Source organism: Vitis riparia, chromosome 18, assembly GCF_004353265.1.
Source record: "Vitis riparia cultivar Riparia Gloire de Montpellier isolate 1030 chromosome 18, EGFV_Vit.rip_1.0, whole genome shotgun sequence".
Lineage (NCBI taxonomy): Eukaryota > Viridiplantae > Streptophyta > Magnoliopsida > Vitales > Vitaceae > Vitis > Vitis riparia.
In genome coordinates, this window is record NC_048448.1 from 2,759,145 (window position 1) to 2,772,041 (window position 12,897).

Consider the following 12,897-nt stretch of genomic DNA (forward strand, 5'->3'; position numbering starts at 1 on the left):
GTCTGATTTTTTTATAATTATTTTGGATATACATCACAGCCACGGCTGCGGTCAAACTCCGGCTCATAGCCCCCCATTCTATGTATAGAGTAGAGCGCCCTTCTGCCTTCAAACTTATCCTCCTCTATTTTTTATTAAAATTTTAATTTGAGCCTAAAATTATAATTTTGTACTAAACATTTTACCTTAATTACTTAAAAAATAAATAAAAGTGGAAATAATATTAATTATTATTATTCTAAAATAAGGCCTCCAAAAATAAAAATAAAGGAGGAAAATAGATGTGTGAATTGGTGAATAGTTTGTTTTGTTTTTTATTTTTTTGTTTTCAAAATAAAAAATAAAATATTTTTAGATAATATATTTTAGTTATTTTAAGTTTTTTATAATTATATAAATATATATAATGATTAAAAATAAAATTTTGGATATAAAAATTAATTTTACAATTATTAAAAATAGATTAAAAATATTTTAAGTTTTCAAATAATACTAATAATTTTAAAAAATTGTTGTAAAAATTAATTTTTAAAAATAATTACCCAACGGGATATTATTTTTATTATCCACGTCAAACTTCTTAGAATGCATTTTTTGACATGTATTTATTTAAAACATTAGGAAACAGATCAACACTCATCAAATCAAATTTGTCCACTAAAAAAAAGGGCATGCGACAATGGGAATATATTGAATTTGCTTTGCCCCCCTTCGACCACTTTAAAATTAACAATTTTTTATTGTTTAAACAAAAAAATAATAATAAATAATCTACCACATTTAATCTCTCACAATCATACCAAATTACAAAACTACCCTTTTGTCCAAATAATTTGCAAACAATAAAACAACAACGGAATCCAGTTGAAGATCCCAAAAGATCCAATGAAAAGTTGATTTTGGTAAGGTTTGTGGGCCCATGGCCCAGCGGGTCCAACCGGTTGGTCGGAATCAGCCCAACCCATTTAAAAAGAGCTTTCCTGATTGGTGGAAAGTGGGCAGTCTATCAGATCTTCACTTAACTACAACAACCCCCTTTTATAAATACGTCCACGTCTCTTTCATGAAACAACTAATCTCTATTTTAATATATGTGATATATATTTTTTTCCACGTGGAGGGCAGTTTGGTAATTCCGCAATGTTCTGGTAAGTCAAAACATTATCACACGTTTCAATGGAATAATATTTGTGGTCTCTTTAATAAAGAGATTCAAAGTTTCAAAACTTTGCATTTTGAAAAGAATTGTATTCCAGAAAGCCGTATCTGGAAAGTAAATTACGTCATTCTTTTGTAATCCCTGAAAATTAAAATAATTCTGATTATTATTCTTTGTAATTTCTAAAACTGTGCTTTTAATTTAAAAATTTAAGAGTTTATAAGTGTCGGTTTCATCCGATAATTTAAAAACAATATTTTGATTTTTAAAACAGAAAATTGTTTTTAAAAATTTATAATCCTATTTAATTTTGTTATCTAAAAACAAAATCAAATAAAAATCATTTTTAAAAAATAGTTAAGAGTTGTTTTTACAAGCTTTTAAAAACAAAAAAAAAAAAGAATATCGATTTGATCATATTTTTTTTAAACTTATTTTTAAAATTTATTTTAAAATTTAAAAATTAAAAGTTAGTGAAACTATTACTTTTTTTTTTAATTGTTATATTTTAATTTATTTTTAAAATTTATTTTCAAACAATAATGAGTATTTTCTATTTTAAAAAATAGAAAACTATTTTTAAATTATATGATCAAATCAACTTTAAGTATTTTTAAGAATAGTTTTCTATTTTTAGGAAAGAAAAAAATAGAAAATAATTCATATTTTTCAAAACAAAAAAAAATTATTTTTGAGAAATATAATAACTTTCAATTATATTTTTAAGGATTGTTTTAAATAATAATGAAATAAATATGAAGAATAATTAAAAATAAAATATCATAAATAAAATTATATAAAAATGTCAAATTTCAAATTCCAAATTCCTTAACAAAATTAATTTTTGAAAACTATTTTTAAGAAATAAATTTTAAAGACAGTTTCCAAAATGGTTACAAACATAAACAACATATACTACATATTTTGTCGTATTGTTAGTAATAAAATATATCAAGACCTACCTTGTTTGAAATAAACGACATAAGAACGATTTTATTGGCAACGGCTCTAAAATGAATTAATTTCCGATTCAATGTAAACACGGGAGGGTAGTTTGGTCAAAGAAGAGGAAAAAGAAGGAGGCGCGTGGAATCATTCCAGTTGGAATAACCGCAGAGAGAGAAGGAGGGAGAGGGGGAGAAGGGGGAGGGAGGAAGAAAGAAAGAGACAGTGGGTTTCAATAATAATGACAACTACCATTACCAATGGCGGGTTCCACGACACTTCTGCAACTCTGCGCATCTCTGAAACCCAAACCATTTTTCAATTCACCCAAAACTTCTCTCCTGCTTCACACATCTCCATGCATTTTCCATTTTTTATTTTCCCCACAATTCACTGTAACTACTACTTCAATAAAAACAATCAAATCGCTCTTCCTTTCTTTCTCTCTCTTTCATCGATTCACACCATTCTTTCTCATTCTCTCTCGCATGGACGGTAACGAGTCCATTTCATCAATCTAAACGGTCAGATTTCAGTCTACTTTCTCCTCTGTTGCAGCATATATTTCTTCGTCGTCTACTTTTCTGTGTTTCTTCTAGGGTTTGTGTGTGTCTCTGGAACTCGGTTTCTGTTTATATAGATCTTGTTCGGATCCGGTGTACAGGCGCTGGGGTTCGGCATGCTTGGTGGTTGTGTTTGTATTGTGCATTTGTATGGACGGGAGGGAAGGCGATGATGTGTGCGAGTGGTGCTGGTGGAGATGATCTAGGGTTTGGATTAGGGTTTTGTCGGTGGTGGTGGTGGAGGTGGTGCTTGATATGGGCTGCGGAGGCTCCAAGGTTGATGATTATCCGTTGGTAACTCTTTGCAGAGAGCGTAAGGAGTTGATCAGGGCCGCCGCGGAGCACCGTTACGCTCTCGCTTCCGCTCACATTTCTTACTTCCGATCCTTGAAGGATGTTGGTGATGCTCTTCGCCGATTCGTCGACGAAGAGCTCGTGATTGGTGCCACTTCGCCGTTGGATTCGCCGGTTCTCACGTTGCCCTCACAGGAAGGAAAGAGGAAAAACAGGAATAATAGTGGTAATAATAAAGGTTCGTCTTCGTCAACTTCGATTCCACATACAGTTTCGCCTCATACGCCGGAAGAGGACGCAGGGGAAGGGTCTCACCTGCATTTATCATCTGGGTCGGAATCTGAATTGGGTTCTTCATCTGGTCACATTCATATCGAGGACTCTCCAGAATTGGAGAGGCGGTATAATTCGTCTCCTCCAATGGGTTGGAGCCCACCTGGAATGAATTCATATTCATATTACATGAAGTCCTCTCCTGCCCCACCAAATGTGGTGTACGAGGAGGTGCAAAGATCTCCAACGGAGAATGAGCAATGGGGGAACTCTGGTTACGCTTATCCAGGCTATCCATACGCGAATGGAGGGTACTATGGGGATCCTCATTATAATTCACAACCGAGTCCTCGAGCTGCTCCACCATCCCCTCCTTCACCCAAGGTCTCTGCCTGGGACTTTTTGAATCCATTTGATTCATATGATAGTGTTTACCCAAGTTATTATTCACAGAGTAGACACGGATCAGCTGCAGGTAGTAGTCCTGATTCGAAGGAAGTGAGGGAGAGAGAGGGAATTCCCGATTTGGAAGATGAAACAGAGCAAGAAGTGACGAAAGCGGTTCACCAAAAAGAAAAGAAATTGAATGATTATGTAAATAGAAATTCAGGCGAAGGTACTTCAAGGGCAGTACCAGTGAAGCGTGGTGAAGACAATTCATGGACAGTGCCATCAAAAAAGAGTGAGAACACGCAATCAGCCCAAGGAAGAGAAGGAAAAGAGATAAAGAGCAGCCCTGATACCATTGTATCGATGAGCTCTGAAGAGGGGTCGACAAAGAAAAAATCGGTCAGTTTTGAAGAGGCATCAGTGCATGATATTGAATCCTCCAAACAGAGTAGCATGACGACATTGTCTGCCCATGGCACACGAGACCTTCAGGAGGTTGTCAAGGAAATCAGGGATGAATTTGAGACAGCATCTGGTTATGGGAAAGAGGTTTCAATGTTGCTCGAGGTGGGCAAGTTGCCTTATCAGCCTAGAGGCACTGTATTTAAAGGTTGGATTTCGATTATTGCAGTTTATTTCTTTATCATAAATTGCCTGAGTGGTTATTTTCATTGCTTATTAATTTTGTGTTGTGACACTATCTCCAATGCACCGTCAATTTAAAGACGTATTGAATTACATGCTGCTACTAATGTTTTCACCAGTATGATCATGATGAAAGGGATTTTGAAAAACATTTTTGTCTCTGAGCCTTATGGCCTTCTGAGTGGAAAGATCCTGTGAAAAGGTGAACTGAAAATAACCGTTCTTCCGAAATTTAGAATGAGAAATAGATAGAGTTACTATTAAAATTTATTTGCATGTATACTCTCTGTTCCCGAAAAAATGTTTGTAGCACCTTTCATAACCAGTTCCAGAGCAGCTGCCTCTGTATTTCTTGCATCTCTTTTTTGTTATTCTATTGCTTAAGGTTTTGCTATTGCCATCTGTAATCCTAGATATAGCTTTGAGTTCAATTTTATTTTTATGCTTCCTATCAATTGCGTTGATTATTGTCTTTTATTGGACAGCTCTGATATACTAACCAATACATCTTTAATGTCTCCTAGAGATTGTAGTTGTATGAATGGTTATCATTGAAGAGTTCAACATTTTTCCAGAGGAAACAGGAACAATGTATTTTTTTTTCATAGAAGAGATTGCAAATGGGGATGCATAATAAAACACATGAAGATTCTCACAAAAATGATGGGGAAACACATCAGCAGCTTGAGTGTTAAATATTAACATTTTAATGAGTATTCCTTACTTTCTTTTCTACCTTCTTTTCTGATGTTATTTGCTTCTTTTATTCAATTCTGATCTCTGGAAGTTTCTTTCTTTCTTTTTCTTCCCCCCCGCCCGGTGCAGTGAACTGTTTTCCATACTATTTCCTGCTCTAGTCTGTTCTCTGGAAGTTATGATGTGTTGATGTACAGAAACATATACTAGGGTAAAATATTTAAAATTAACACTATAAGATATTCCCTCCTGCTTGAGCCTATATTTACAAAATTACTCATCTTTTAAGCGCATCATATAAAATTACTCATTTACAAGAAGTTGTAAAGTGGAATATCCATGATTACTTCATGGAGATACAAACAAGAGTTGGAAGTAAAACATGACCTTCTTAAGTTGAATGTTAGTCCATCCCCAATAATCTCTGTTATATTTTCCTTTAATGTTTCATGAAGAATTTTTCTTTGAGCTGATAGATTTACTTCATTGAAGAAATGAAGATTATATCCCACAAACAGGCATTTGGCTGGGTGCTTACTGGAGTTTGCATGTTTTCATGCAGTGATCTTGTCCAGGATCTTGTATCTTATAGCCCCTTCAACCTCATCTTCACACCTTCCATCCAGTCAGTCTGTACAAATGGCTTACAGCACAATGAAAATGGCAAAAGCCTACTATGGGGATTCCTGGAAGGATATCTATACGAAGCCAAACAAACTTTCATCAACTTTGGACAAGTTGTATGCATGGGAGAAGAAACTATATAAGGAAGTTAAGGTATGTGTGTGTGGACATGAACCTACCAAAAAAGGGGGAAAAAAAGAGAAAAAAAAATTGTATAAAAGCGACACATTTTTTATTCAAATACTTGGCCCTTCAGATGACACATTATTTATTTATTTATTTATTTCAGTTTTTTCTCTTGATATTTTGCCAAATTCAAACTCTTCTAAGGATGGTACTCCGTCTATTATCATGTTTGTGATGTCTTTTCCTATGGCAGGCATGTATTTACAATGTATGAATATGACTAGGAATTTAAGGACACTGCTACAAATGCATGGACATGAGTAACATAGTTAATTAGAGGAGGGAAATATAGGAAAGAAGTAGGTGAGACTAATTGTCATTTCCAAAATGAGTGCATGGTTCAAAAAGAGAAAAAAATTGTTTATCTTCTTTGGGCTCTGATTATCAAGGACAGGATGAAGCCCATATCTTTCTAGTAAACAAGCGATTGTCGATTTCTGTAATTGGAATTGATTTACGACCCAATCCAACTCAAATCATGTCCTGAAATAATCAGATATTTGGAAAATTTGAATTTGATGCACACGCATGCATGTATGCATATTGCTTTTCCTGCAAAGGAATTTTTCATGCAGTAACTTTGATTAGCTTATGTGAATTTGATACACACACATACATGTATACATATTGCTTTTCCAGCAAAGGAATTGTTAGTGCAGTTAACTTTGATTAGCTTATGTGAACACTGGGGAGCTGGAAGCTTCTGAAGACCAATTTCTTCTTAGTGTTATCAACCTCCAATTGATTGCTAGTTGTCAGGTTACTTTCTTGACCAAATTGTATGCAGTCCTTAAGTTGCTTCGACAGTGGCTTTTTAGGGGATAGTCTGCTGCTTTAGGATCATTATGATCTTATGGTATCATGGTCCTTCACTCTGTGATGGATCACCATTGGTGTACCGCACTTCCTAGAAAAATAAATCTCCATGTTGTCACCTGTCGATTGGATAACTCTTTAATTCTGTTAGAGAGGAAGGGCCAGGAAAGGTGCTATCAGTGGTTACTTGTCCTTGACCATTCCTATAGTAAAGAGAGGAGAAGGGAAGTGAAGAGGGGTGAAGAGAGGAGAAAATTTATAAACCTCTCAATTTTTTCCTGTTTGGTTTGCCCATAAAGGGGGTGAGTTAGGGTGATATTAGGAGATAAAACTTTGAATGGAAGGTGTGTACAACAGTTCTGCCAAGGTGCAAGTGTTTTACCAAAGGACTTGGATCAGGCCAACCATTTCTCCTCACTAAGTCTCCACTCTCACAAAAATAACTGAAGAAAGTGCTCCAGCTTTATCTTCTCTTCTTTTCCCTTGTTTATTTTCTCCACTCTCACAATAAAAACTCCTGTAGCTGGTCACTGTGTGTTCAGTATGTACTTATTTGAGGGGTTCTTTTAATAAATCTTTGAAAATTCCAATGCTCAAAGTTGTGATTCTGTGATTAGAATCAACTTATTGTTGGGCTTATGATGTGTCAATTTTAGAAGTTCTGACATAAATGAACCTAATGATGTTATAAAGTTTGCTGGGAAAAATTAGAAAAGTAATCTCAGATTTGAATTCAATGTTACTTCTTGTATTGTGATACGAATTGTGGATCTGTTAGTTCTCTTTTATCTTTTTCTGTTTACATTGCTCTGCTTTCTGGATTAAGGTGCTAATATTATTGCAGTTCTGGTGCAATCTTGCTTTACTTGTTATGCGTTCTGGTGATTTTAGGATGAGGAAAGGCTTCGGATTATCTATGAAAAGAAGTGCAGGAGGCTTAGAGCTTTGGATAACGGAGGAGCTGAGTCCAGTAAAATTGATGCTACCCAGGCTTCAATAAGAAAGTTGCTGACAAAAATTAATGTTTGTATCAGATCTGTTGATGCAATCTCAGGCAGGATACACAAGTTGAGGGATGAAGAATTGCAGCCCCTACTCACCGAATTGATTCATGGGTACAGTAACTAAATTTCATCTCTTCTCTGTTTAGTTTACATTTGTTATTCTCATGGTTTATGGGCCTTCATTGTATGGATCCATATATGTGCTAGAACCCATATAGGATGTAATCCCAGACATGTTTTTCCATTGTGCTCTCTCTCTCTCCTCCCTTATTGTTGTTTTTTTTTTTTAAATTTCATTTTAATAGTTAAATTTAAATTATTAAAATTATGATGGGTTTCACCCTTGAAGTTTGCTTCCAAATCAGCATAAATGTGGCTTTCACAGTCATTGCCAAGAATGTGAGGATTGATTTCTTTTTCACTGAACTTCACTACTGAAATTTGTGTGCCCACTGCTGCAGTGCTGTGATTTGACTTCATTGAACTCTTGGTTACAAAATACCTGTTGGTGTCATCTTGCCAAATTTAGGCTCTCTTTTGTAATTGTATTCAATTTGGGGTGTGATCTGCTGTCTTAATTGTAATCTTTCCATGAAAGATTATCTGTCTGCCATACAATAGTTAGTCATATTGTGTGTGAATAACTAGAAAAAGTTTGAATCTTAAGTTCTGTGGTAATTGAATAAAATTTTAGTGGAAACATCAATAATAGAGTGCTAAAAGGAAACCATAGTTTGCATAAAATGCCAGGCCAAACATTTATTAGAATCACAAAGCTTCTTTAGAGAGGGGAGAAAAGAGCATGTGGGATTTCTGCTAATACCAATGAGTCATTTGATTGCAAATACATATTCATAATTGAATGACCCTTGGGCCCCCAAATTTTGTTGTTTTCCAAGTCTGAAAGCCCTGATTTTCTCACAAGTGATTATTGTTGTTGTACATTGATGTTTTTTCCTTCTTTTTTTGTTTCTTTTTGATTGGCAAACAAGAAAAAAGAATTGTTGTTCTACGTTGATCTAAACTAGCAAATGTACTCTGAAAGCACATTTAAGTGACAAATCACATTATATTTTGTAGATTGATCAGAATGTGGAAGTCCATGCTCAAGTGTCATCAAAAGCAGTTCCAAGCCATATTAGAGAGTAAAACTCGCACTCTGAAAGCACGAACAGGTTTTAGAAGAGATTTGAGCTTGAGAGCAACTGTAGAACTCGAAATGGAGCTCCTGAATTGGTGCACCCGTTTTAACAATTGGGTTAACATCCAAAAGAGCTATGTTGAGTCCTTGAATGGGTGGCTATTGAGGTGCCTTCTTCATGTACCTGAAGAAACGGATGATGGAATTTTCCCCTTCTCTCCAGGCCGGATTGGAGCTCCAGCAATCTTCGTAATGTGTCATGATTGGTACCAATCCATGGAAAGAATTTCAGAAGCTGCAGTAGCAGATGCCTTGCAAGATTTTGCTATGAAATTGCACCAGTTATGGGACAGGCAGGACGGGGAGCAAGTTCAAAGGCTCAAAGTAGATTACCTTTCAAAGGATTTTCAGAAGAGGCTAAAAACACTTCGCATGGAGATGAAGAGAATTGACCATGAGCAAGATGCATTGTCAGAGAAAACAGCGGTCTCAATTGTTGCCTCTGAAAGCGGAATTTCACCACTGGATGATCTGAGAGTGGATTTGGATTCAATGAGAAAGAGAATAGCTGAAGAGAGAACCGAGCATAAGGGGGCCATTAAACTGGTGCCCGCCGCAGCCTCTGCCAGTTTGCAAGCAGGTCTGATCCCTATTTTTGAGGCTTTGGAGAATTTCACTTCAGAGGCACTGAAAGCTCATGAGCAAGTGAGGCTTCAAAACACCGGGGAGGCTCAGGGAAACTAATGTTTGAATTTTGGCATGAAACCAATGTGTGGAATCACGCCCTTATAGAATGGTTGGAGGAAAAAAAGAAGGGGAAAGAAGAAGATTACACAGATGAAAGAATTTTAGGCATTATAGAAAGTGACTTGGAGCTGATGTTGTAGAATCAGTACTGTAGAACAGAATGATTACTGGAAGCTGATCCGTCATGGGGGATGGGGGAAGGATATTTGGAGAATGAAGAAGAGGGGCTTTTGTGTTGAACAGTGGTTGTGTAATAAACCTGAAAGTAGGCAGGAGTAGGACAATGTACAGCAATTCTTTGATTGGTTGATTGGTTGCTCAGGACTCAGGAGGATGTATTGGTTGTTACTGTAACCCTCAGAAAATGGAAACAGGATTTCCATTTCAAACCCTTGTAGTATAGAAAATGCCCCCCTTGAATTTTGGTGTAGCATCAGTTTCCAACTACAAGCTGTTTGGTTGGTTTCCATTGACATATGAACATCGTAACAACCCACTGGATTATGGGTTTAGATTAATCACCTCATATTCATCACCCCTTTAAATCTTTTAATTTTATTCCCAATTATTGTCGGTTTTTACTCCAATATTTATAAACTTAATATTACCTAAAATAAGTTATTTTTGGTCATTACTCCATTTGCTCCAAGGAATTTTAATTCCTCCAAATTAATTGAATTCATGCGTTAAACATTTTATTGACATCTTTAAGATACGTTTGGTGGTTGCCAGCTAACGTTTGCTTATTTATATAAAATAAATAATATATATAAAAAATTATATTATAATATAATATTTTTTATATAAAAAATTTTGAAATTTCTCTTATAATTTAACAATATTTATGATTAAAGTATTTAAACTTTATAAATCTTTTTATATTATATTATTTAATATATAAAAATAATACATATATTAATATTATTTGACAATACATTTTATAAATATTTTTTGATTCTTTTTTAACCAAAGATTTAATTTTATAATATAAAAAAATGATTGAATAAATAAATTTATAATATATGAGATATATATATTTTCGACCTTAATTTAGGATTAATATATCCGAGATAAAAAGATGATAGATTTATTTTTCATATTAATTGAATATAAATAATGAGATAACTTATTGTGGACCCCGCATTTCGGCTCAATGCGTTTCCCACTCGATGGCGAGCTCGATTTTTATTTGAAGAATTGATTTTTATTGATTCTTTGAAAATGACTTGGAGTCGCCACTTATTTTTGTTTTATTTTTAAAAGGGTAAACAAAATAAGAAAGAAAAACCCTAAGTGTGACTCCTTGTTTTGGAAAAGGTGATCTACGAAAAAAACCGGATCGGGTTCGGGGGTCAGGTTACTTATCGGGAAGGTACGGTAAAGACCGTAGCACCCCTCTAAGTCCCTAAAGTCGGGTCTCTACTAATAAAATGAAGCTAACATGGCAACCAATGAGAACATCAATGAATACTCGAATCGATCATGCACATATGAATATCCGAATATGCAACAAAGGATAACTGAAGTGAGAGTGGATGCGTACCTGATCAGCAAACGGCAACGCGCTATCACAAAATGGGATTAGTGCATAATAACAATCACGAGATATGTCGCACATGCCACTAAACCAAATAAGGAAGCACCAATATCATGCATGACATTTCATTCAATTTCGGTTTTATTTTGAAGAAAATTTATTTGATGTAGGGCCCCCACCAAAGCCCGTTTATTTTGCATGAACCAAATCCGTAAATTCCATCATTAGGAATTACAAAATTTGATTCTTGCTTATTTTAAAAACATTTTAAAAAATCAAAAGAGATGTGAAAATGGCTTGCCAAGAAGAAGAGTGGCAGCAAAATTTTATTTGGAAAAATGGATTTTTGGAATCTAAGAAAAAAACTAAGGATGAAAAACGGATGAGTTTGAAATTATTTTGAAACAAACTAAGACCTAGAAAATTATTTAAAGAAAGTGATTTAAAAGAATATTTTTCCAAATTAGAGATGGTGAAATGGGAAATGGCATTATAGCCCAAAGATGGCCATGCACGTGGACCTGAGGTGCGAATGGTACCCTACTTTGAAGTTGTTGATCTGCAGCTTTCTCAGCATATGGATATCCGCGGCCTTTCTCTATGACAACATGGATCAAAACTGGACCTGTTGTCTTGGTACTCTTAACCTCCTTGAGAATGGTGACGAGGTCATCTATGTTATGGCCATCAACAGGACCCATATAGTAGAGTCCAAGCTCTTCAAAAAGTGTTGATCCAGAACCACTGACCATCCCACGAGCATATTCATCAACTTTTGCAGCCAATTCATGCATCGATCCGCCAATCTGTTCGTAACGCCCTTGGTAACCTCTCATAATTCTCTAAGAGGTCTGTTTGATTGTAACCTATTAAGAGCACTGCTCAAAGCTCCTACAGGTGGTATGGGCCCATCTAGAGTAGCAGTGAGTAATGAAACCCGCCTGTGGTCGTTAAGGATAACAATCATGTAGAATCCATGTGCCCAGCATTGTTCACTGCTTCATAATCTTGCCCTGCAGTCATGGCTCCACTATAGAGGAACTCAAGGAGAGAATCAAGCTCTTCATGGTTCAATTCCGGGAGCGTTATGGTGTTACTGAGTGCAGCTTTGCATCCATCTGAGTCCAGCATGTTCTTGAAGATCTCTGACCTTGTTGCCAATAATGTTCTATGTGCACATAGAGAAGGTCCATTGTGGCCTGGCTTGACTTCAACATGAGTGTGAATTTGGTCTTCGAAAGCGGCAGCAAATCCTCCAAGAAAGCTCAATTTCTCGTTAAGTTCCTCTTCTATCTCTTTCATTTCCTGCACCCATTTCAAAGCATTTGAAAATCCCTTGGAGGAATTTGCAGGAAAGACCGTGGAGTTATTGGATTTATCGAATCCCTTATCATTTTCAAACTTGTTGATGAATGCAACTATGCTTCTAGCATTCTCATAGCAAGCTGCACATATTGTATTCCTTGGAATCAAGACAGTCATAACACCACCAGCAGTCTCCGAACCAAGGAAGAGAGGGGTGACATCCAACAACAATAGGTCTTGGACCTTTTCATTGTCCTCACCGCTCAAGATTGCAGCCTGCACAGCAGCACCATAGGCCACAACTTTTGACGCTTGGATATTGGTATGATGAACCTTAATTCCTGGTTCACGAGTCAAAGAATCCTTGAGAACCAGCACTGGCAGAATTGGGCGAAGAGATTGTCTGTTTTGATGCAAGACTACCAACACCAGGCTCATCAGCTGGAACGTGGATCAAGCTGAGTGGCATATCATATTTATTGCTATAAGGCGTGTCCTTCTCTTATCTGAGATCATTCTTCTCCTGAGTTAATTCACGGGATTCTTCATTCAGTGATGCCTTTTCAGCTTTC

At 35.9% G+C, this 12,897-nt stretch overlaps 2 protein-coding genes across 2 annotated transcripts; one reads left to right on the forward strand and one right to left on the reverse strand.

Moving 5' to 3' along the window:
- Window positions 1–2,305: 2,305 nt before the first annotated feature.
- LOC117907511 (protein ALTERED PHOSPHATE STARVATION RESPONSE 1-like) lies at window positions 2,306–10,018 on the forward strand. Its single transcript, XM_034821059.1, has 4 exons — window positions 2,306–4,234; window positions 5,528–5,742; window positions 7,483–7,706; window positions 8,676–10,018. Exons 1-4 carry the CDS (start codon window positions 2,923–2,925, stop codon window positions 9,478–9,480), a joined length of 2,556 nt encoding a protein of 851 aa, XP_034676950.1. The 5' UTR covers window positions 2,306–2,922; the 3' UTR covers window positions 9,481–10,018.
- Window positions 10,019–11,983: 1,965 nt separating this feature from the next.
- On the reverse strand, window positions 11,984–12,763 carry LOC117907083 (BTB/POZ domain-containing protein At3g56230-like). Its single transcript, XM_034820452.1, has one exon. The coding sequence runs from the start codon at window positions 12,761–12,763 to the stop codon at window positions 11,984–11,986; it is 780 nt and encodes a 259-aa protein (XP_034676343.1).
- Between the last annotated feature and the right edge of the window lie 134 nt (window positions 12,764–12,897).

Bases quoted from the DNA above. Each gene is read 5' to 3' on its own strand.
- LOC117907083 (XM_034820452.1), bottom strand. From the start codon at position 12,763: ATGAGCCTGGTGTTGGTAGTCTTGCATCAAAACAGACAATCTCTTCGC.
- LOC117907511 (XM_034821059.1), top strand. From the start codon at position 2,923: ATGGGCTGCGGAGGCTCCAAGGTTGATGATTATCCGTTGGTAACTCTT. The intron at 4,235-5,527 runs GTTGGATTTCGA...GTTTTCATGCAG, and splicing joins TAGAGGCACTGTATTTAAAG to TGATCTTGTCCAGGATCTTG. The intron at 7,707-8,675 runs GTACAGTAACTA...TATATTTTGTAG, and splicing joins CTCACCGAATTGATTCATGG to ATTGATCAGAATGTGGAAGT.